This window comes from Haliotis cracherodii, unplaced genomic scaffold, assembly GCF_022045235.1.
Source record: "Haliotis cracherodii isolate W230 unplaced genomic scaffold, xgHalCrac1.p SCAF_1, whole genome shotgun sequence".
Lineage (NCBI taxonomy): Eukaryota > Metazoa > Mollusca > Gastropoda > Lepetellida > Haliotidae > Haliotis > Haliotis cracherodii.
The window spans coordinates 49,650,920-49,674,845 of NW_027266264.1; the positions used below are offsets into that span (position 1 = coordinate 49,650,920).

General features: G+C 39.6%; 1 protein-coding gene across 1 annotated transcript; it reads right to left on the reverse strand.

Annotated features, from left to right (window-relative positions):
- Window positions 1-14: 14 nt before the first annotated feature.
- LOC139465104 (arrestin domain-containing protein 3-like) lies at window positions 15-23,216 on the reverse strand. The gene is made up of 7 exons (XM_071246798.1): window positions 23,010-23,216; window positions 15,977-16,123; window positions 7,758-7,984; window positions 6,147-6,329; window positions 5,194-5,376; window positions 2,074-2,257; window positions 15-302 (listed from the first exon to the last, which is right to left on the reverse strand). Exons 1-7 carry the CDS (start codon window positions 23,125-23,127, stop codon window positions 154-156), a joined length of 1,191 nt encoding a protein of 396 aa, XP_071102899.1. The 5' UTR covers window positions 23,128-23,216; the 3' UTR covers window positions 15-153.
- Between the last annotated feature and the right edge of the window lie 710 nt (window positions 23,217-23,926).

Sequence of the window (23,926 nt, forward strand, 5' to 3'; positions counted from 1 at the left end):
TTGGAATAATATTCATAAGTTCCTGACACTCCTAAGGGACGCAACTGAGCAGTAATTAGCTGGTTACGGCTATCATCACGTGTTTAGTGAAAGTTGAGAGGAGATTATGTGAGGTGTTTCCTTTTGTTTCAGATGCTGCCAATGGGGATGTCACTATGGTGGAGGTGCTGAAGGCTGAGCTGTTTCTCCCCAGTTGTAAAAAGTATACACTGGAGTGAAGTTCATGTTGCCTTTGGTATGCTCGGAGTCATCGTCATCCTTGATGTTCACTGCGCCAAACACGCTTTCTGCGTATGATGGAGCTGAAACGTCGAAAATGAACGTTTTAATATGAGCAGAAATGCAGATTACTATTATGTTATTAGTATATTTCTACATTCGATTTGAATTAAAGCAACATTTAGCAATACCCCAAGGTATTTATGGTAAAGAGAATCAACGTTTATTGGAAACATAGACAATGTTTCCTCACAATGATTCAGTTGAGGTAATGTTTAATACAATGAATATTGCACAGTCCCAGTATGCTAAAACTGTGTAAAAGGATAACGTTATTCGGTATTAAATTGTTCTACTTCTGGTAAGGTAATAATGACATATATTGTCACACAAAAAACAACATATTACCTCTAGCTATATCCATTTGCATGTTTGACTTTTTTTACTAATGTAAACATCCCGATTTGATCTAGGCTTTTATTCAAGTTGTCATACACGTGCATATGATGTCAGAAGTTACCGAATATATTATTACATACGTGTAGATTCAGCGCTTCAACATACCCGCTCATACAGAAAAGTCCCTGACAGCCATTCGCTATAGTACAGCTCTACTTCAAGAAAACATCCCAACCTATTTATAAGCGCTGCCATGTTATTTCAAAACTGCGTGCCACACCTAGGCCATCGATTTATTTGATGTGTAAATTCAAATGTCGGTTCATTGTTTTCATTGACTGTTGTTGCACTTGTTTAGCTGGGGTTTCTTCTTGCGTATATATCGTATTGAAACACTTAATGCACCCTTTCAGCTTGTGACTGTTCAGACTGATAATTTTCGTTTTTTATCATTGACAAGAATTATGGTGGTCATAGATTTTCGCATAGTTCAATATGCGAAAAAATGCTGCCTCAGGAAAGCAATCGATTTTAATATTGATTGGAGTCGGTGCCTTTCGTACAATATGTTTACCCCGTCCAGTCATTTTATTTGCGCGCAGAGCATACAACCTTTCCACGGCGTTGGCGAAATGAAAGATATTCGAAAATAGTTAATGAATACACAAATTCAATCAAACTGGAGAATGACAAATTATTTCACCACATAAAGGTTTTCAATGCAAATCAATGTTTGACTTAGACTGAGACAGTCATATTAGGCAGTCATATTGCCCTTATTGGAAAACCTTCTAATGGCCATTTAGCACTAATTTTAACAAATCCTTCAGTTTAGTATATGGATAGCTTGTAATTGGACTCATTATATTTTAATACATGACATTATGTGACATTTGCACTTTGACCAGCGTTCATTGTCTAAATAGTCTGTACAGTGACACTCATTCTTCTATGAAACAGTTCAAATGTCACATCTTCTCAACAATGACGAATTTTATTAAGGTCGCTATCAATGTATTCATATTTATTAATTAATGAAAGTTACATGTTTTGAGAATAATTTCAATAGTGATATTGGTAATATTTTCACGCCAATATAAACATGACTACATCTAAAAGAACCCCTTATGGGACCATTACCATAAGTATTTAATCATGATAAGTTGCACCTTTTATGCCTACCCGTCAGCAGAACGAAGAGTAAGTGGCTGGTTTTGTCTAGACTGTACCTTAAGTGGTATAAATGATTCACAATTCAATTATACTGTAACTTTCTTTTTATGTATTTCACAGTATTGACGGAGCTTTGTGTATATTCTTAATTACTTGAAATTGGCCGGTTGGTCATGGTTAAACTAACAAGTAATAATTACTGTAAGTTCTTAACGTGTTTTTTGTACCGTTAATCTAATTGTTAATCACTATGTGTTTTATCTGAAGGTAGATGTAACGCACGCATGTGTGGTAGCGGTGATGCTGAAGATTGCCGACTGTCCTGATAAAGCTGAGACTGGTGTGGGCCCTCGGTTCGAGGAGCCAACCCGTATTGTTCTAGTGCGTATCTGAGCGGTATGGATCCGATGATCACGCTGAGAGGTATTTCTAGTTGAAACCCGGGTCCAGCAGGTTCAACACATAGCTGAAATAATGATGAAATGGGTAAAAGTAAAATTAATAGATTGAGATGGAGGGACATTCAACTAAGAGATATATAATTCAGTTAATGAGCTCCTTCACTTATCCAGTGTATTATGTTGATTGTGATGTACACAGTGTATTCTTCACGAAAATACAATATCAAGTATTTTGGAGTGGTTTATTTTACACCGATGGTATGTATCTATTAAAAATGCAAATGTGACACGTGTAAGATGTAATTAGTGAGGGGAAACATCCAATGCCGTCCAGACACAGTAAGATGGGTAAACAAGTTCTTCACTTGCCATAGATACACTTTTGAGATCTGTAGCATGTTGTAGAAATACGTCAACAATACATATTTTCAGCGCCAGGTGCTGAGCTCGTATTCCGCGAGTCACCTGTTGTTAATCAGCCTCTGTACCAACAATGTGTACAGGTCTTTACGGTGTTGTCAATACCGCTACTGAACAGTACTAATACCATGTGCCACAAAAGAACCATCTCATCCGTAGGCAGACCACACGATGTGGAAACACGAATACGTACATACTCCCGAAAGCGTCATACACGAGTGGTCTCATCCTGGGCAAGTGACTTAGTTCAAATGTGTCTCTGTTCACCCAGCAGGGAATGGGTACCTAGTATGTAAGGTGGGTGTAGAAAATAGCGAAAGCAAGGATTGTGTACTGTCCTGAGAGTTGAAAATGATAACTTGAATGCAAACGTAAACACTGATCGGGGAACAAATATGTCTGGATTAGTGCGATATAATATGCAATGTTATAACCAGCCACCACGCCTTTACCCTAAACCTCTATGGAGATAAGGTGAAATGGCGTTTAACGTCGCGTCCAAGATTATTGTTCCTATGTTGGAACGTGCATGCACGTGTGTGTGTGCTTGAACTAGTCCGGATTAATGGCGATTTTATCATGCCCGCCCACTGAGATACCATGCAAAGGTTTAACATGTATACCCCATTCAGACACAGTATACTGACTCCGAGCGAACGGTCCTTATTTTAGACCCTTAGTGCCGAGCGCCTGGCAGGGTAACAACAAGTACCATCTTTTAACATATTTTGGTATGACGAGGCCGGACATCGAAACCCGGACCTTTGGGTCTCGGGAGAACACCGTACCAATAGACCACGAAGGCGGTCTAACTTCTATGTAAGTTCTGGCAACATCTACATGACATTGATCTCATTGAATAAATGCATAACATACACATATCACCGTGAACATTCAATAACAGAGCACTGGATGCTTCAAGTCTTTGGATGGCATTTAGAAGTGATGCACATATGAGAGAGAATTTATGGATGTCAACTTCTTTATTATGAGGAACACAACGTTTAGGAGTATATGTTTACTCTTTCAACAGGTGAAACGTTGTGTTCCTCATAATAAAAAAGTTCGCTTTGTCCTTGTGGATAGACGCAATTACTGCTTCATGATCACAATGTCATCATATGAGGACCAAAAAACAGAGAAACAAACTATAGATAGGATAGTTACATAACCGTTGTACGAAATTTGCCATTACCGGCATTGCAACACTTCAAGAACATTTTCTTCGTTTCAGAACATTACAGGATATGGTTTAGAAAACCTGACTTGGATATATAGTAGCGGAAAAAAAGTAAAAAAAGTAACTGTGCTTCATATCAAGTGGTCTAAATGTAATGTTATTGAAAATAATATTTGTTCATTCGTCAGATCAATGGTTTATCATAAGAAATTCATTGACAAAATCCACACCTTGTAACAGGAGACAAACAACACATTAACCAATGTCAATTTCGGGCGTGACAGGTGAGGCAGCAGCAGAGCATTGAAGACACGAGATGATTGAAAACAGTCTGGGGGATGTCGTTCCAAATGTCAACCAAAGATTGGTCCAATTGAGCTAACCTAACAGGTCGGTTCTGGTCCTGTTGTTGGCGTCGTTTCATCCTATCCAAAACCTGTCCTACGGGGGAGAGGTCTGGTGAAATAGCCGGTCAGTGCAGTACAGCGATGTTATGCTGTCTCAAATAGTCTGTTACAACACGAGTAACATGAGGAATAGCATCATCCTACTTCAACGTGACGTCACGTCCCTGTATGTGCACAAAGGGGAGAACATGATCTCGATCGCAATGATTGAGTTGTGTTCTCCCTTGTGTTGTGATGCCACCCAATACAATTACACTTCCACGCCAAAACTGATGACGTTTAGTAACGCAAGCGTCGCTGAAAGGTTCTTCCGGACGCCTGTTGACCATTGCACGACCACCAGTGCTGTCCAGCTGAAACCTGGACTAATCTGTGAACAGTATACTGTCTTGTCTTGCGTACGGCTCTGCCACTAATTGGTCTCTACTCAGGAATTGTCCGACATGTCAATGTCGCAGTTTGGTATCGATTTCGTAAATGCAACGAAAATGAATGCAAATGTGGCCACGGCAAGGGTGGAAACTGGACATTTACAGTCAGTTAACTCGCTTGCCTCGGGAAGATGCAACCAAATATGATTGCATTATAGATGTGACGTCACACGTGACAAATCGTCCTGGCAAATCATGTTGGAGATAACGTCTCGAAAGAAATAATAATTGTGTTTTGATAAACATTAAAATGTCTGGAAACTTTGTTTTGCGTCATTCCTGTCTGTCAGCAAGACGTGGCATTGAGCAAACGTTATAATCTAAGGCCATCCAAAAGTGTTTTCATGAGAACTTTACATATAACCAGTCACTGTGTGCTGTACCTTACGACGAAGATATATATTTGAATGTGTATTCAAAGATGCATTATTTTATTTCAAAATAAATTTATTTTTGGTGAAGTATATATGAAGCACGGTTACATGTTTACTACTTAGTATATGTTGAGGTGATGACATGTTATTCCAGGTGAAAGTGTGACCACTGATTAAAGGCACATCTACCTTTATAAAGTACTCGAGGGCTATTATTCTGCACCCAGGTAACTTGGAGGGCGGCACTGGCGGTATTAAAAGCGGGTCTCCGTTCCAGACATCCGTGTCACCAGGGAGGATTGCGCCACGTGAGATTTCCGCTATTTTCTGGATGTCACTTCTCGACTTCCGTGTTGCGTGGTAATACCTCACCTGGACATGACATAATGCCATAGACTAGCATTGGATTAAATCCTGACTACTGGTGTGGTGTTCTCTCACCACTAAAATTATCTTTGTGATGACACACAAAAAATGTATTGGTCTTGCTTGTTGTTATTGGGAAATTCAAAATTCATAAAGTTGATTTCGTCGTTATGAACCGTTAATACAAAGGCTATCACATATAGCGGATAGCATACCCAGTTTATATACTGCGCGGCGATACTAAATAGAGACTTTGAAGTTTCAGGGTATTGATCTATCAAAAACAGCATACTTAATCCAACAGAGCCACTTGTGTTTGGACTAAAATAGTTTTTCGGACAAATTTCAACATGTTTTCCTCATTAATGTGGTTAAGAATCAGCCAGTCACACAAGAAGATAAAAAACCTTTAATATCAGTCATTGCTTTATCCCACCGTCTCTCAAACTTTATACACACCAAACACAAATACACAAAGGAAGGGGGATAACTCGCACAAAGGAGCAGATTTCCCACGTGTCGCCGACCATAACTGTATGAAACATCCGTCAGGTTTTCCAACAACTCTGCGAATATTCTTATTTGGCAACAAACACTTTTATTAAGTTGTCCTCTTACACCATATTATAAGAAAGAATTGAAAGATTTCAAAGAAGCAATATATTTTGGGTAACAAAATGCTAGATCAAGCACGGAATATACGGAATTCCTATAATTGAAGTTGTTCCTTAATATCATGTACCTTAATCCCTCAAGGATTGTTACATTGTACTGACCATGTATAACTGAGCGTAGGATCTCTTCATTCTCCGATTGCTGTGGTTGATGATCTCGCCCTTTATAGGTATGGCTTCCCCCGGGACATAACCACAGCGGTCAATCTGAAACGTGCAGCTGATTGGTCCAGATTTGCAGCACAGGCAACATAGTGTCTTTTGACCCTCACCTCGTATTCCATCCTGCAATAAAGATATAGATTGCAGGGTGCCGTCGTGTTGTTTTGTACTTTTTGTTAAAATGACTCCTTTTTTACGTCTGTTGTTTGTTTGTTGTGTAAAGCCGCCCTTATCAATATCCCAGCTTTATGACGATTGACGAAGCAGTAACATGCTCTCTTGACGTTTGTTTATAAGCGTTCATTTAGGAATCGTCCGTAAGACGGAGTTTCCAGACTAACGAGGGTTCACTGTATGCCCAAAGTGATGACACGGCTGACCAAAACAGTTTGTTGAACCCGCAGATTTCAAACCAAATGCGCATATGTCCTTCTTAAAAGGGCACTGGGGCGCAGCTTTTTAGAAAAGGGGAATACACTTACAGTTATTCAATACCAAATGATAAATTATTAATATTCCAAACTTGTAAGTATGTCTTAAAGGAGGGGTGCGCTCACCTGCAAACCTATTGGATTCGCGTGTGCATGCTATACAGCATATAATTACATGCAACTATGGACAACTCCAATTGCAGACGGGTCCCATCGTGGTATACCAAGACTAAGATCTCAGTCAAAAATATTATTATAATATAACATCCCCACAATCATTAAAATCAGATCTTAGTTCTCGCTACCGCTAAACAAAGATCTGAGGACATCCCATTACGGGTCACGTCAGACCGACCTTGCTCGAACTTTGACCGACTAATGGAATGACCAATCAGGAGGAAGCTTTCTCGTGCTTTAAGGCACTAATTTCAAACTGGCGACTACTCTTCGAAACATATTTTGACAAATTCTCGATTACAAATTTGAAAGCTAAACAAATGAACATTCTGGAATGACTAATAGATTACAACAATGTTGTGAATATCAATGTACTCAATTATGTCAGTGAGTGGGTTGGTGCAAGATTACGCCCCTTTAAAATTGTTACACGGCGTGTCGGTTTAATGTAGGGGTAATGCCAAAATTCCACAGCAAATTTTGAAAATACTCGATTCTGATACATCAATCAGGTTTCAAATCGCAATATCAACGGACGGCCAAATCCCCGCGAAAGGAAATATTTTCCATTGTTGGTAGGTATTTTTTTGTAATAAAAATATGTACATTTATATACGTTCCCATTCAAACAATCGAATCTGGACCAGGCAAACCACTGACTGAACGCATGAGCAACGATGACGCCATCGGGTACTTGACACACACGCATCGTGACAGTTAAACAATGCAATGCAATTCTCAATATCAAAACGTTATTACAAGAAAAAACTGTCAACAATTGTAAAAAGCCTTTTAATAAACAAATAGAAATAATTACTTGTGAATGTTATCTTATCTTGATCTCTAATAATGGAGGTTTCACCAGACCAACCGATGGTTGACAGCATGTCAACACTTTACGATATTCGACGCAGAATTATCAAGTTCATACAAGTCAACCCACCATACTCCCAGGTTCAGTGTTGAGATCCAGTAGATTAATCACCGTGAAGGCTTTCTTTGTTGTGTGGTCGAATTTCCATGGCTTGTCAATGGTACCACAGAGCCAATACCGTACCCTCCCAAATGTACCCTCAAATGAAGAGGGAATGCCGACTGGGAGGTGGTATTGAAAAGGGTATGTGTAGCGGCCTGCGGGTAGAGTAGGGTTGTCTCCCTCTAGGTGTGGTGCTGGAAGTAAGAATGACAAATCATCACCAACGTATACATGTATGTAATCAAATATCTATCGGTAAGCGTACAGAAACTTTACAGCTGCACATGTACAATTGATCTGAAATAGAGATCCGCAGTAGTTCAAATTGAAGAGGGGGCATGATTGGTGCAGTCGTCTAAGGCGTCGCGATTCGCTGTGCAGACTAGTGTCCCTTGGACACGCCAGAAACTTATTTTTGTGGGTTCGAATCCCGGTTCGCCCCGATTATGTTTCTAGGTTTGTCCGCACCATGCCATTGCTCGTGGGTTTCACCGAAGTGGTAAACGTCCAAGACCTGCACTTCGGGACCTTCACTTCGGGACCTTCACTTCGGGCTTTCCTCCCACATTCAGCTGACACGCCGTGATATAACTGGAATACTGTTAAAGCAGCGTTAAACCAAACTCACTCACTCACTCAAAGTAAAATGACGCGTACGTACAGGTTGAATAGTTTTACGTTTGCACGTTTAACATACATGGTTAATTATTTCTACTACAAAACGTGAAGTGTGTTGATGAAAGCTTTTAAATTAAAGTCAGTGATATACGTGAAAATTGAGCTTAACACTGAATTGCTAAAAGCTGGTACAGTTCAAACGTTCACAACAATCCTAATGAAAACCAACTGGACGTCTTTGTTGATGGGAGAATCTAGCCGTCAACTATACAGTGGCGAAACAGATTATATCATATATATTTGTTATTGTTCGAAAGAATAAAGCTAACATGGAGAAGAATGAAACAATTCCCAATACATGTACGAAAATGTCTTTTCGTAAATTTTACTTCATCTGTTGTGTTAATGAAACAATCGGAATAATAAATGTGTCGACTGATTGTTTTGGCAACGAAAAAATAACAGACAAAATATGTTATTTGTAGCATTTGAGAACAAAAATCATTTTCACAGGCTATTGAAAGCTTATTCAAAGGGAGATAACTCTGATATGTTTGGATAGGTCATCTGCGCCAAGCGTCCTTTTCTGTCCAGTTTTGCAAGCGAGGTGCAGCAGACCACACTGCCGCGTAACATGAGCAACATGACCAACAAAAGGATACTGGGAGATCCATGAGAGCAAGGGACTGGACGAAAACTGTTGGGACGTGACAGTGACGAGGGACCCAGACCACCGATCAGGTCGCCGCAAGGAACCGGTTCCAGCCGTCTGCTCCCGTCCAAAATGGCGCCATGTCAGGTTATGTTACATAATTTGAATTAGTCCCACTCAAACCGAGGTATGTACACACTCAGTTAGACCACCTCGCAAACTTAAGGACATATACGTACCAGTCACGCTTCGTTACGGACACTTTCAGTCACCCCCCATTCACAGCGACATCCACACAACATACTGTCTTTGATATGAGCCAAATATGTATTCCAGCAGCTGAAAACGAATCGGTGGATATTGTCCAACAACATATTAAAGTACTAATTGTAATCATGAGAATGTGGATTTACCCATATTAATTAACACAACTAAAGAATCATCACTGATAGTTGATTAGTAGGTGTAAAGGACACTCTGGAAATGGAAAAAACCCGCAGCCCAAGATTATTAAAGTAGAAGATTGACATCGTCTTCTTAAATAGTTGTCACCTGAATGTTCACAGTTGTTGAAGTACATTGCCTATCATAGGCTGAAGGGGATGACTAGAAACACAAAAATAGTATTATCAGCAATTTAGATTGCGTCTGTCGCGTTAACCCTGTTCCCGTGCTCTAAAGTTAACCATGATTTACTATTGATATTCATGAAATCGATTGCTATTCATGAAATCGTACACCTCAAGAGTACAAATCATCATAGAAATCAAGATCTTTATTGCACGTCGTGTACATGTACACCGGCATTGGCACAAGCCAAATCGGAACATGCTTTGATTTCAATTGTCCACAGGTCGATTGTGCAAGTATGCACATATTTGTACAACTCATCCAGCGAAGGTCTGCAAGTCACAATTGTCACAGCAAGCAAAAACCGAGTCCCCAAACTGGTTGAACTGGTAACAACCCAAGCTAAATTTTGGGGTGATGGGTAGCCTAGTGGTTAAAGCGTTCGATCGTCACATCTAAGGCCAGGGTTTGATCCCCAACATAGGTACAATGTGTGAAAGACATTTCTGGTGCCCTACTCTGTGATAATGGTAGAATATTGCTAACGGCGGCGTATAACCCGACTCTGGACTTATACTTGTGTGAGAGCAGGGCGAAACTAGCGTACGTGCGTATTTCATAATTGAAAAGATACTTTCTCGCGGCACGGTTTGTTGGTGACATTGTAGATTATAGAACACACCTAGACATGTTTGCTGATTCGATACAAAATGACTAACTACATATATTAAACTAATGAATTTTAATATTATGTTTTATTCAATTAATAATCCATATATATGTGTTGACCATGGCAGTCCTGAAAATATCAACTTCATCAGCTCACTCAATGAGAAAAACATGATATTTGTTGAGAAAATACCAATATAATCTAGTTCTATTTATTATTAATAAACGATAAACGGTTATTAATGAAACTATCTCTATTATTAGAAGTCAATGATGTTTTGCTAGAGGTCAAAGAAGCCGTCAATAGAGTAAAATAATAATGGCCTGAAAAATGTCCTCTTTTAATTTTCCCATTCCCTGTGATCTAACGTATCTTTGGTAACACTGTTCTTTCATTTCTGTCTATCAATACGGTACATCCACTGCAACATCGATCAATGATTGAACATTATTCCCTTGGACGAAATATGGCAGGTGGATGTCAGCCGTCTCTGACGCCGCGTATATTATCTCAACATCAGCGGTAGAAACTAACAGTTTTAGGCCACTAGTCCTTACAATGATAACATATAGCAAGACCCTTAAAATGGCAAATTTCTACTAGTCCTTATGATACCTTAACTATTGGACAGTTTGGCAAGGACTACAGGACTAGTGCCAATTTCTAACGCTGAACATATACAAACCAGCGTTGGTGCCCCATGAATGATTCTGTCTCTGACCACAGGGATGACAAATACGTCAAAAGTATCATTTCCGCATATTCACCTATTGCTCGGCGTTGGGGATCTAGCAACATACTGCAGTCAAACAAAACGACAGCTGTTCACGTGGTCGTCCTTCACCATGTTTTGTCCAACGGAGACACCATTTTTATTACGTATGCGTCGTCATGTTTTAACTATAATAGCTCAAGGCAAAAACTATACTTTATTACACTGCACATGGGGAATCGCAAATTATATTCCTTTACATTGATAAATATATATTTAACATATAAAACAGTCTCTCTTATTTAAAACACTATATTGAATGAATACATGTACAGGTCGGATCAACATTAATTTTGAACTTAAGTGAGTGAGTTAGTTTGGTTTAACGCCGCTTTTAACATTATTCCAGTTATATCACGGTGTGTCAGCTTAATGTGGGAGGAAAGCCCGAAGTGATGCAGGTCTCAGACGTTTACCACTTCGGTGAAACCCACGAGCACGGGTATGGTGCTGACAAACCTAGAAACATAATCGAGGCGAACCGGGATTCGAACCCACAATCATAGGTTTCTGGCGTGTCCAAGGGACGCAACTCTGAACAGCGAATCGCGGCGCCTTAGACGACTGGGCCACCCGTGCCCCCTTTGAACTTAAGGCTGACCTTTATGTTGTTTCATGAAAGAGAACGTCAACCAAATCCACGGTCTCAGGTTAACGTCTAACAACTTTCGATCACCTAAGCGCCAAATGTGCTTGCGCAACGTGGCCCAGTCCCTACAGTAAAACCTACTACAACATATCTCATATTTGTGACAACCATAAGATAAGGGACCTTATGGGTGAAATATCACATTTTGATTTCTTATTATGTTTTTTTAAACTACAGTATCGTAGGACCACAAAAACATAATTCATAAGCTTCAATTCATATTTATTACAGAGATGTGTGACATCAAACATTTGAACTCATTTTCTACAAAGTCGACGTATACATTTTCCGACGTATACCTGTTTATGTAAGGGTTGCAGATTTTAGAAATAGTGTCTGCTTAATTAAACGTAAACATGTATGCAGAAATGTTTTGAAATGTTTTTATTACATTACGAACGAAAGAGAAAAAATAGGCTATTATTGTACAGTCCGCACACATGGCAATTTAAATGAAGTAAGTTAATGTTGTTGTTGTTGTTGCATTAGGTGTTTAAGAGGTTGCCTTCTGCCTAGGCAATTTCGGCTGACCTGTCCCTCTTTGGGACTCCTGTGTGTGAGAAGGGTTCACATATCTATTGTGAGTTCGGTGTTCACATAATTTCTGTTTTTGCATTGATATGATTTCTTTTTTCATATATTGATATGATTTCATTTTTATCCTTGGCTGCTCTGTTTATATACGTTCGAGCAGCTGTCCATCTCTCAGAAATAGAGTTAGTTTGGCCTTCGCTATTGCATCTCTTGGCTTTAGGAGATCTATGACAGATAGCGGATCTAACTGCAATTCTTGTTTTAACCTAGCCCGGGCTGGGGCATGGTCTTGACATTCTAGTAACAGGTGGTCAATGGTTTCAGCCTGATTGCAAGATGAACAAACCTTGTCATAGTGCTTTTTGTGACCAAGTCTGAGGCGTGAGATAGCAGTTTCAATTTTCCTTTCATTTGAGTATGAGTTTGGCTTTTGTTGGACCTTGGGTTGAATTTTGTATAGCCATCTGCCGATCTTACTTGCATCCCATTGGGCTTGCCATCTTTTTGCTATGGAGGCTTTGATTTTGCTTTTTATCTCTAGTTTACTAAAGGGAATAGGCTCTATATCCGCTTTGTCTAGAGCTAGCTTCGCCAGTGAGTCTGCTTTTTCATTTCCATGAATATCTATGTGAGAGGGGATCCAACACAGCTCCACCTGTTGCCCTTGGTCCGATAGTTTTGTATATTCGTATAGAATATTGTTGACTGTGTTTGGCCTGGAGTTTGAGTTTCTCCCACTGATGGCCTGAAGTGCACTTAGCGAGTCTGATAGGACGACTGCCTTTGCTTCCGGGAGTTCCGGTATGAGTTTGAGTGCATGATGAATTGCCTCCAATTCAGCCGTGAATACTGACTGACCATCAGGCAAGCGAAAGTAAGTTGACATAAATAGTTTTTCTTTATAACGTCACAACACAATTGTATCCTAGCAACTATACGGCCCCTTTTCTCCTGGTGGGTCACGTGTCTCTACACAGCAAAGGTCATTCAACTGCATCACTACACACAGCAGCAATCTATTAGTGTCACAAATTAAAGAGACTTTCAGATACCGCAGATCACTTCACACTTAGACAATTGTTGCTCAACATGCGGAATGTCAAAAAGCAAACCAAATTCTCGTGCTCCGATTACTTTGGACATAAAGTATAACTGCAAAAGGAAAGCACGTCAAAAAAACATATTTGCAACTTTTATTATGAAGCTATCCTATTCAAGGTTTTCGTCGCATTTCTACGGATCGGAGAACTGCCTTTAGGATTGACGATAATCCTTATATGCACAGAAAGTATTTGAAACAAGTGGAATCAATACCATGTGGATTATAAAAAAACAAAACAACCACAAATGATATGCTGGAAGTTTTGCAATTTTAGAAAAGAATCAAGTTTAATTATGTCAAAACATTTTATTTTGCCATTTTGTACACCACTATCCTACACGACAAACTTCATTCCTTGGTCAATGGAACATTTGTCACTAACCGCCGTGACCATCTATATTGTTATATCTCTATCTTCAAAGGTTCAGGACAATTTGTTAAGAACAAGCAAATGTAATCTGACTTCTTCATTGATAACATGCATGTATATGTGAAAAGTGGCATTTGTGCAAGTAAAAGGAATCCCCATGGTCACCAATTGTGCCCCCCCCCCCCCCCCCCTCTTGCTGATCTGTTTCTTTATGTATATGACATGTACCATATGTTCCCTTGTTTTTTTTCAGGTGAACTGTTGACTTGCCTTCACTTGCGTTTGTGTCATCGGTGGGGCAGGATAGCCACTTTTCGCGAACACCTGGTATCATCACTCTTTGATAGTGATTCATAACGAATTGCTCAAGATATAGTCAGAATGGTACAATGTACTCTGCCTTTAGTGGAAATTTCTTATGACAATGGAAATGTTTTTTGTCGTTTGTATTTGTAATAACGGGGCTGTTGGTCATGGTTTACATTTAGTAGATATAAAGACACAAACACAGCTCAATATTTGCACCAAGTAGCAACTGATTGAAAACAATAACGGATTAACCAATCAGTGACGGCAGGATCTATCAAATGGGAGGTGCTAGGATCAAGCACCAGATCAAGGCCATGTATGAATGCCTGTACTTTGAAGTCATCACTTATCTGCCCGAGAGTGGCTCTGCCTTTTGTCTCAATGCCTTTCAGAATAACTCTGTAATAGCCAACGTTAGTACAATTTGGTGGCAGTGATCCCATATAGAATCAGTGACAGGATCCTTGGGGATGTTTGCTCCTGTTGAAGGGGATGTTCCGATGACGTGTCGGAGGATATTTGCTTGATTTAAAACAACATACGTGTATTCATAACAAAACTAAGGCAGAACCCCGCCCCGCCCCGCCCCGCCCCCAACCCGGGATATGAGGTATAGAGTATGAAGGTATAACACAATTTAGCACGGGGCTTGTCTAGTGTTATAGTGTTATATGACGGCTTGTCGACAGGGACAGGGAGGGGAGTTACGTGGGCCAACAGAATGCGTATTTGCGTCAAACACTTTGATTTAACTTAATAAGAATCACAAAGTATTATATTACAAAAACACACAAAAACACGAAATCGTTTAGATAACATGAAGAAGACCTCAACATATTTTATATTCATTTAGGTGCAAGAATACATTTCACCTGAAAAATAACGATGGGAACGAGAAAAGAAAAGACCTTAAGCTGACACCTTCATTTCTGAAGCATGAAATACTCGTTCAATAAAAAAGCAGTAGATTAACATAATAGAATGTTACAAAGATTCAAAATCATAGAACTAAATCTGTTTAAGCCATTTCAGAGCCTATCTAAATTATTTGCCAGATGAAGAGACCAAATCTAAAGCTGTCCGTTCAACGGAGCCATACATGATTTTGAGGCTCATCATCAGCTCACGGCCCTTGCTCGACACGCAGCCTAGACAGCGAATGGAAGTACTGCCTAGTCAAACTAGAGAATGTGAAGACTCCCCAACACTGCAGCCTTTTGCATTACCTAGATTGTCAGAAGGGCTGTAATCCTGGTAGCAAACCCGGGTACTCTCCCAGTGCAAGTCAACAGATTGGGAAAACCATAAAATGATCGAGCCACGCCATCATGTTGCTTAAGATACTGTGTTTGTGCCATCCACTGACAACGTGTTGGACAGTCTCACTAAATTAATTACATAATCTATATTTATCATTATTTTCACACCGCAGGGATCCCGGTACTCGTGTCTGCTCAAATACGATGTTATTTGCTCCAGGTGATCCGTTTGCATTCAAGTTAGCATTCTCGACTCCCTGGGGAGTATACAACCTAAGCTGCCTACAGGCACTAGAGGGTTTTCATATCGACCTCACATATCGGGTACCCATTCCCTGCTGGGTGAACAGTGGCACATTTGAACCAAGTCATTTGCCCAGGTTGACACCATACGTTTTGACACTTGTACTTCGGACGTATGTACGTATTCGGGTTTCCACTATCTGGTCATCTACCATCGGACAAGTTGGTTCTTTTGAGAGCACAGGATGAATGTACAACACTGTAAAGGCTGAATAAGAACCCGGTTACTAGTGGGATGCGATCTCAGCAACTAGGGTTTGAACATCATTTTTTCCATCATATAATTCCAGAGTCAAATGCTTTCAACATCCTTGGATGATTTGTATGAACATATGCTTACCATACAGCATATTTCAAAACATCCATTCATCAACATACCTTTTCCAAACAATACCAGCTCGTAGTTGATGTAGGTCTCTGTGGCTGAATATATCTTCGTGACATTCTTCCTGTTCTTTCCTGTTCCTGAGGTGTGGTTTTCACTCCATCTTACGTCAGCACCCCCATACAAGTGAAGCCGTATTGCTGCGAAAATAGACACCAATTCAAAATGACTGTGCACTAGGCTATGGTATATTAACATTTCGCCAGTGCGTTTTTTTATCTGTATATATCCAATTGCACAAGTATACTTTTCTGATTGATGTATTCCACACCATGAAGTGAATGTATAATTTATACACTGGAAATATGCTAAACTCGATACTATATATACTAATCCACCGTGATGCTTTTGGAGACAGTTTTAAATGACAATGATTGGCAAAGGAACACTGTGTGTTCTTCAAGATGGATACAAGTAGGGCTTCCCATTAAATGATATAAGGAAGCAGGGTAGTCGAAAACTCAAATAACTATTGTCATGATAGTGCAAATGTTATTGGATAATCGGTTTCGGTTAATGTATTTCAGAATGACTGAATGTCAGTTTATGAAGTAAATGTGTTTCGTCAGCAATGAAATACAGTATACGGTGTAAAGTGAGTAAGTGAGTATGATTTTACGCCGCTTTTTAAAAATATTCCAGCAAAACCACGACGGGGGACACGAAATGTGCTTCACTCATTGGTACCCATGTGGAAAATCGAACGCGTGCCTCGGCGTGATGAACAAACGCTTTACCCACTAAGCTACCGCACCGCTCCCATATGATTTTAAAGCATTTCATGATAAAAAAATATATCGGCGCTTAACTATTCTGCTGGTACCGGGTTATTGGTATAATTATATAACATACATGTATTAAAAATACTAAAAAGTGTATAAAATTCCTGACATTTGACTGCACAAATATTTATCACATTCGTAAAAACATGTCATTCATTTTCAATGACAAAATGGCGCTTCACACACATGGTTCTGTGTATAATGTCCATGCATAGGCTGCAAATAACACCATACCGTGGAGTGAACTTCATGTTTTGCGGGAAGGAGTCAAGAATACCTGTATCCGTATGAATCTTACAATATTGTTTACGTGCGGAACAGTTTCGCTCCCTAACACGAACCGCCAAAATCAGGAGTTAAAACACATTCAGACGTTTAAGGTCCTTTTAGTTAGTTAACCTTATATCATCAGTCTTCAATTTAAATATCAAATTACCATTAAATACTTGTGGGTGTGGCCAAGTTTAAACAATCGATTTCAGACTTTGTCTTATAAAATATCTCAGATGACAGTAGTCTACTGTTTCAGTAGCAAGTAACATCAAATAATCGTTTGATTTGGTTTTGTGGACAAGGCAAAGGTAAACAAACAGTGCTTTCATATCGACTAATAGTTTCGATTCGAAAGAAACAATACCTGAGTGCTAAACATCAAGTTATTGATTCTTTTCCGAGGGATTGTATTGATGCAGACAATGTTGGATAGTATATGCATTATCAGAACAAACATGATTTTTACACGAACACTTTAGATCAAATTGACCTACAATATTCAAAAGGCGTATAGGTTCTCTAGTGCCTGGCGGAGGATGTGTGTACTTGTCTCTGTGTGTGTGTGTGGTGTTGGTGTTGGGTGTGTGTGTGTGTAGTGTGTGTGGATGTGTGTGGTGTGTGTGTGTGTGTGTGGGGGGGGGGGGGGGGGGGGGGGGGGCGGGTTGGTTAGTGGCGGTGGTGGTGTGGCAGTGTTTGGAGCCTTGTACCGTTTTGATAAGTTACATCACATTTTGTTAAGTGCGTGCCGTATGTTTTGTTCGTACACTTGCCGATATTGAGAAAAATATGTTATGGGTAAGAGAATGTGCAGTATACAAATGTGTATCGAGCAACAATTGTGAAGGGTCATGAGTGTAACCAACTGGTTAGTGTTATGTGATAGTAAAGTGAACTAGTGTAACTAGTAAATCCAGTTCCATGATTGTTCAACTATTTGCAGAAAAAAAAGGGAGCAGAAAATAAACATCGAAATTGAACACGTTGCTCAATTTTAGTTTGCATTCTTATTTGGACGTTTAAATTTCATATCATCAGTAATCTAACTGCGTCAAATAATATGCCGTGACATATTTTACCCTTGTCAGGGACACGGGTGGCCCAGTCGTCTGAGGCGCCGCGATTCTCTGCGCAGATGTGCGTCCCTTGGGCATGCCAGAAACCTATGATTGTTGGTTCGAATCCCGGTTCGCCCAGATTATGTTTCAAGGTTTGTCAGCACAATACCCGTGCTCGTGGGTTTCACCGAAGTGGTAAACGTCTGAGACTTGCATCACTTCGGTTTTCCTCCCACATTAAGCTGACACGCCGTGATATAATACTGTAAAAAGCGGCGTTAAACCAAACTCACACACTCACTCACTCACTATTACCCTTGTCGATTGTCTTTAAATAAAGTGCATTGCGAGGATGAAGTAACTGGGCCCACATCAAGAGCTGATGTAATCATTGTTGAGTGAGTTATTAGGTGGTTTCCGTTTGGGCTGTGACATGTTTCTTACACTGCAGATATAGTTTGACAAATGACACCCAACGACTCCTGCAAGATCAGCCTCGAGCTACAGGGGAGTCAGTGGCAGTGACACTCATTTGACGTGACAAATAGGCCATGAAACAGCTGTGATCAAACCTCTGCTGGAACACAAGCTAAATCCATGCAGACCGGCTGACCCATTTGTGCAAATAATCAAGACATTGGGCGTGTACCTGTCACTAATGTCAATTTCCAATCGTAATAAAATGACCGGAAGTGTTTGTGCTTTATGACATCCCAACCATTCTGATTGTCATGACAACGCTGGCGGTAGGATAAACTGGCAGTGTTTTATAACTGCATTATGTCTAACTGCATTATTTCTGGTGCTTTTAGGAGGGATAATTCAAACATCAAGTCAACGAATAGCATTCATGATAACAGTTATGTGTGATTTATTGAGCAGGCTCTCCTGATACGGATTGTACGAACGACATACGTATGCGCAGGTGATACATATTTGACTCAAAAGTTATAATCAGGGGCAAAAGAAAGTATAGCGTGTTCGTTTTTATGTATTTGAAGATTGAAAAACACCCAACTGTTACGTGATTATGTCTATTTGACAATTACTCATTCCTGCAACAGTTAAAATCTGTGGCTGGGTTATTTTGTGTAAAACACAAATAGGTTCAGTGAAGACTGGAGTAAAAATGAATTTGCAACCACATAACCCCTACCATGTTCGAAATATATATTTGTGCAGATTTATTGAATTTCAAAGATAGAATGTCTAAGATACCCATCAGCAGTTGATATATATTGCGGTGTTTTCTTCAACTGTTTAACAGTTTTAACAAATTATATACAAAACTTAAACAATGTAGAAGTATTCTTTGTATGTTGAATAAGCACCAGTACGGTTCGTTCTTTGTAATATAATATGCTTACTTAAGCTATTTTCACTTGAAAATCAAACAACAGTATATATTCGACAGTTAGATACAATGAAGGTGTAGTGATTGGCTTCTTTTCTGTTAATCTCAACGGCTTCGTCATTACATTTTCATTAACTTCAACCTGAAACCTCCACGTACTTACTTATTTTATTGAATGACACGTGTACAGTTCACAGTTACACAAAGCGCTTGAACACAAAGCAGTACAGCACCTCCAACCATACCTCGCGATTTATCGAAATCCCTGACAAGGGACTTGGCACTTACTACAGAATCTGGACCATTTCTTGCTTTTAGAGTTGCATCATTCAACCTAAATGCCAACTACATAAAGGGCTCAAAATTACCCCCGATATTGATAAGCTGAATAAAAGACCAGAATCCCTAAACCATGGAATGGATATTCTACCGATCTCTCCTTCTTCACCTCACACCAAGGATACAGTAAGCCTGTGGAGCAGGCACGCCACAACGAAATCTAAGTTGTCACCCTCGACAGAGGAAAACAATGTCATACTTAAAAGGAAAAGAATCAACATGCCTTCCTATCTGCCACAAAGGGATGATGCCACCCAAACACCTCAGCCACCTTCCTCCTGCCCGGAGTTCAAATCTAGGCTAACATGGAACCCCCAACGACAATTCACAACTTCCCCCTTACAATGGAGCCAATAGCCAGTGGGAAGCCACTTATAGAATGACTTCAGCCTACCAAGTTCTCAATAGCCAATACTTACTCCTAGTCCATACTTCCTCCAAGATCGAGGAATCAAAGTATATAGAACTTCCCAAACAGTGGTCCAATATTTGGGAAACGAAAGACTCAATCATGAGAACACAAGCTTTCAGGACTTAAATTCTACCCAAACAGAAATACAAGACCAAGGGGTTAAATTAACAGAACATTTCACCAGTAATACCACACCAAACAACATCAAGAAACACTATACCCTCATCACAGCATGGGGAAGAAATTACGCAAAAATCTTCTGGCTGGAAAAAAATAATCTTAGACGCTATTTTTAATTCTAAGGATATCGATTTATCCTTTTTTATCATATTTTCTATTATAAAACCAGCTTAAATGTTTTCACCTTTCACCATGCTTTTCTCTTAACGGTTAAAATAATATTTCTACATTATTCTTATTCAATAATTATTTTCTGAACCTAAATTTTAACCCCCTAAGTTATATTTCGGAGAGAAGTTGTTTTTTGCCACGCCAGTAATGGACGTAAAAACCCCAAATGATGATCATGACTTATTCAGTATACACCTGATGAAGGGGCAAGAAGAAGCTCCGAAACGTCGTTACAAAGAATAAAAAAAGGTTTTTATCCATAAAAGTGTCATGTTTTCATGTTCTTCCAACTTTTAAATGCCTATCTGAGACAACGTACGGGTAAATGCATATTTATGTTGATTGAAAGGTACGGGTAAATGTATATTTATGTTGATTACTCAATAATGTAATCAATGACACTTGCCCAAGCATTGCCAACAAATGTAAAGTCACCTTTCCCGAAATCACTTTCACAGAGGCCATTCATAAATTTTAAACAGAACATAGATCAATAAAACTTTTTCCAAAAGTAATAAGAGCTGTATCATATGAATATATACACAGATTAAATTTGCCCAAGAGAAAATTCCAGTATGAAGTAACCTGACCATGGGGTGTTCAAGTACATCCTCCTCCACATAACCTAGCTCTTAAACAGTCCCTGCATCAAGGTCGCCTCCCTCCCCCCTAAAATGAACGAAACGTCGCTAACGCTAGATCCTTCTTCGTAAATATACACACAGCAGTATCACGTTGATGACCAAACTGTGACTTGTCAAGTACACCACTTTCTGTGATCCATGAATGTTTTACATGATCCATAAGATTAATTATATCATGAGAACACAAATTTCACCTGAAGGTTTTTCCAAAATTTCCAATTTGTCTGCTTTTTTTTATAAAGTTGGTACATCCGCAGAGCGTATCTTCAAAATTCGGTTTCTGGATTTCATTTTGTATAAAAAGATGTTAGTTGCCTGACGCCGTACACAAGTTCTCCTGCCATACGACGGCAATCTGTCAACACATCAGACAATCCGGTGATGGACCCGGTTATCTAGTGACACGATAGCGCATTCACTGATTTTGTTGAAAATATAAACGATATGTTAATTTTTAATTACGTCTGCTGTGTACAAGTGTTTAGATTCTGTTACACATAAGCATACTAATGAAAAACATTCAAGAAACACGTTCCTTTTGCAACCCAGTGGGGGCAATTTTTATGCATCGATTCAAACATTTCTGTTGTAGTTCTTTTGTTTGTTTGTTAGTTTGTTGTTTAACGTCGCACGCAGCAATATTCCTACTATATGTCGGCGGTCTGTAAGTATTCGAGTCTGGACTAGACAATCCAGTGATTGATATCATGAGCATCGATACACGCAATTGGGATACGAGTGTTGTAGTTGACTCAGCATACCAGTAATTGATAAATGCTACTTTATCTTTATTTACTTAATTTATGATGAAACTCATCGAAACATCGACCCATTTAAAGTAAATGAAAAACGATTTGCCAACGAAACAGTTTTCATTGGGCGAGAGAGGCAAAATAGTGGTAAAAAGTATATGAATGGACCACTGAAAATCAGTGATGACAACTGGTGTTCGCGAAAAAGGGAAGCATATAAAGTAACGGGTACATGTATGTTGATTGAAAGGTGCGGGTGTACGTATGTTGATTGAAAGTCACGGGTATATCTATGTACGGGTATGTATATTGATAAAAAGGTGCATTTGTTGATCAATAAAAGGCACGGATCAACGCATGCTTATTCAGGGGATCCAAGATTTCACTTACACGATCCGCTACCCCTTAATCACGATTACGATCAGACAAATCACTGGATCTCTGCATCCACGTACGTATGTATTACGGCTTCATCGTCTTCCAGCACGGATACTTAAACCAACTGAAAACCTTGTTTTGTGAAACTGATCAAGGACAAATTGAGCGAACACGGTAATATTCGTAACATTTCGAGTCTCAACCCAACTTCTACAAAAAGTGCATCTATCCAAATGCGTGTTACGAGGGAACACTTCTGCTGGTGAATGTTAAGAGTGAACACTGTTGCTAATGCAACGTTGTCACGGAGTAAAAACATATTAAAACATATATAATATGGATATTATAGTACTAATATAACATTAGGAGATTGTCGAACGACTGCTATGTGTTGGTGATTGATTTGGGTTTAACGCCGCCTTGGAAAGGTTTTCAGTTATATCAGTGTGTCAACTTGGTGTGAAAGCCTTATATGATGGAGGTATTTGACGATTACCACTTTGGTAAAACCTGGGTAGGACGCTGACAAGAGTAGATACATAGTCATGGTTAACCGGGACTCGATGACTGTGCCACCGTTTACCAACAACACACAAAACCCTCCAAAACTAAATACCCTCCGATTGCCATTACATCGTTAGTTCTAAGAAGCAGTATTAATGCGAAATGGTTCTATTGGCACTTACCTCTCATAGTCATTTCCTTATTCAAGTCCAGCACGACATGCCCCTCTAAGAACTGGCCGGGGTTATACACACCTTGAGGGTTGTTTAACGTTATTTCAAATATGTTCAGTTTACCCATAGTTGAAAAAAATATATTTGTCAGGAACGCTGTTCTGTCTGGACCGTTAAAGTTCTACACATCCCTTCCGAGTCTGACAACACGCTGGACCTTCCACCAAGCGCGATATCACACAAGTGAACACACGTTTATGTCAGTTCGGTAATATCACCGCCTGTTTTAATTCACAACTGCGTTGCCCAAGCTTCGCCAATGACAATGGTTGCATTCGATATGACTGGAATTGAGTTACAGAACAGGTGTCAGACAGTTTTCTGCTCACTGATCAGTGGAGCGCATTTGCGCGAAACAGACCGTGTAAATGTCAGTCGTGTTGTGAGCTCAAACCAATAATTGTTTATGCCAGCTTGCGACTCAGATCTTATTATTCTATTACTATCGAACGGTACATCCATTTCTTTGAACACAAATCATCTTTTTGTATGTTGTTGTTTGTAACAATGGGAAAGTCGTCTTGAGGCTGTGGCTGATGAACACAAGAATTCACTTCCTCGTTGTCATGGTAACTAGATCAACATCCTGACACGTGGGAATTATATCTCGTCGTATTGACAGCGTCGAGGATTGCAGCCTTGTCGTCTAGCTGTAAATGTATACACAGTCACAACGCGTTGTCATATCGCCCATCGATGCATACTCGTCAAGGATCATCAAAGACATGAACATGTTAGACCGGAAGCATAGTTACACCCTCTCCGTTTATATAATAACTAAACATTGATTTTTAGCATATCTTCTCTATGTCTGTCAAAAGTCATTATTAATGCCGAAGAACACAATTGTTATCACAAAAGTTCAG

Coding starts and splice junctions, on each gene's coding strand:
- LOC139465104 (XM_071246798.1), bottom strand. CDS start 23,127: ATGGGTAAACTGAACATATTTGAAATAACGTTAAACAACCCTCAAGGT. Junction 7,985..15,976: donor GCTGGTATTGTTTGGAAAAG/GTATGTTGATGA, acceptor TCTTACTTCCAG/CACCACACCTAGAGGGAGAC. Junction 5,377..6,146: donor CCTACGCTCAGTTATACATG/GTCAGTACAATG, acceptor TGTCATGTCCAG/GTGAGGTATTACCACGCAAC.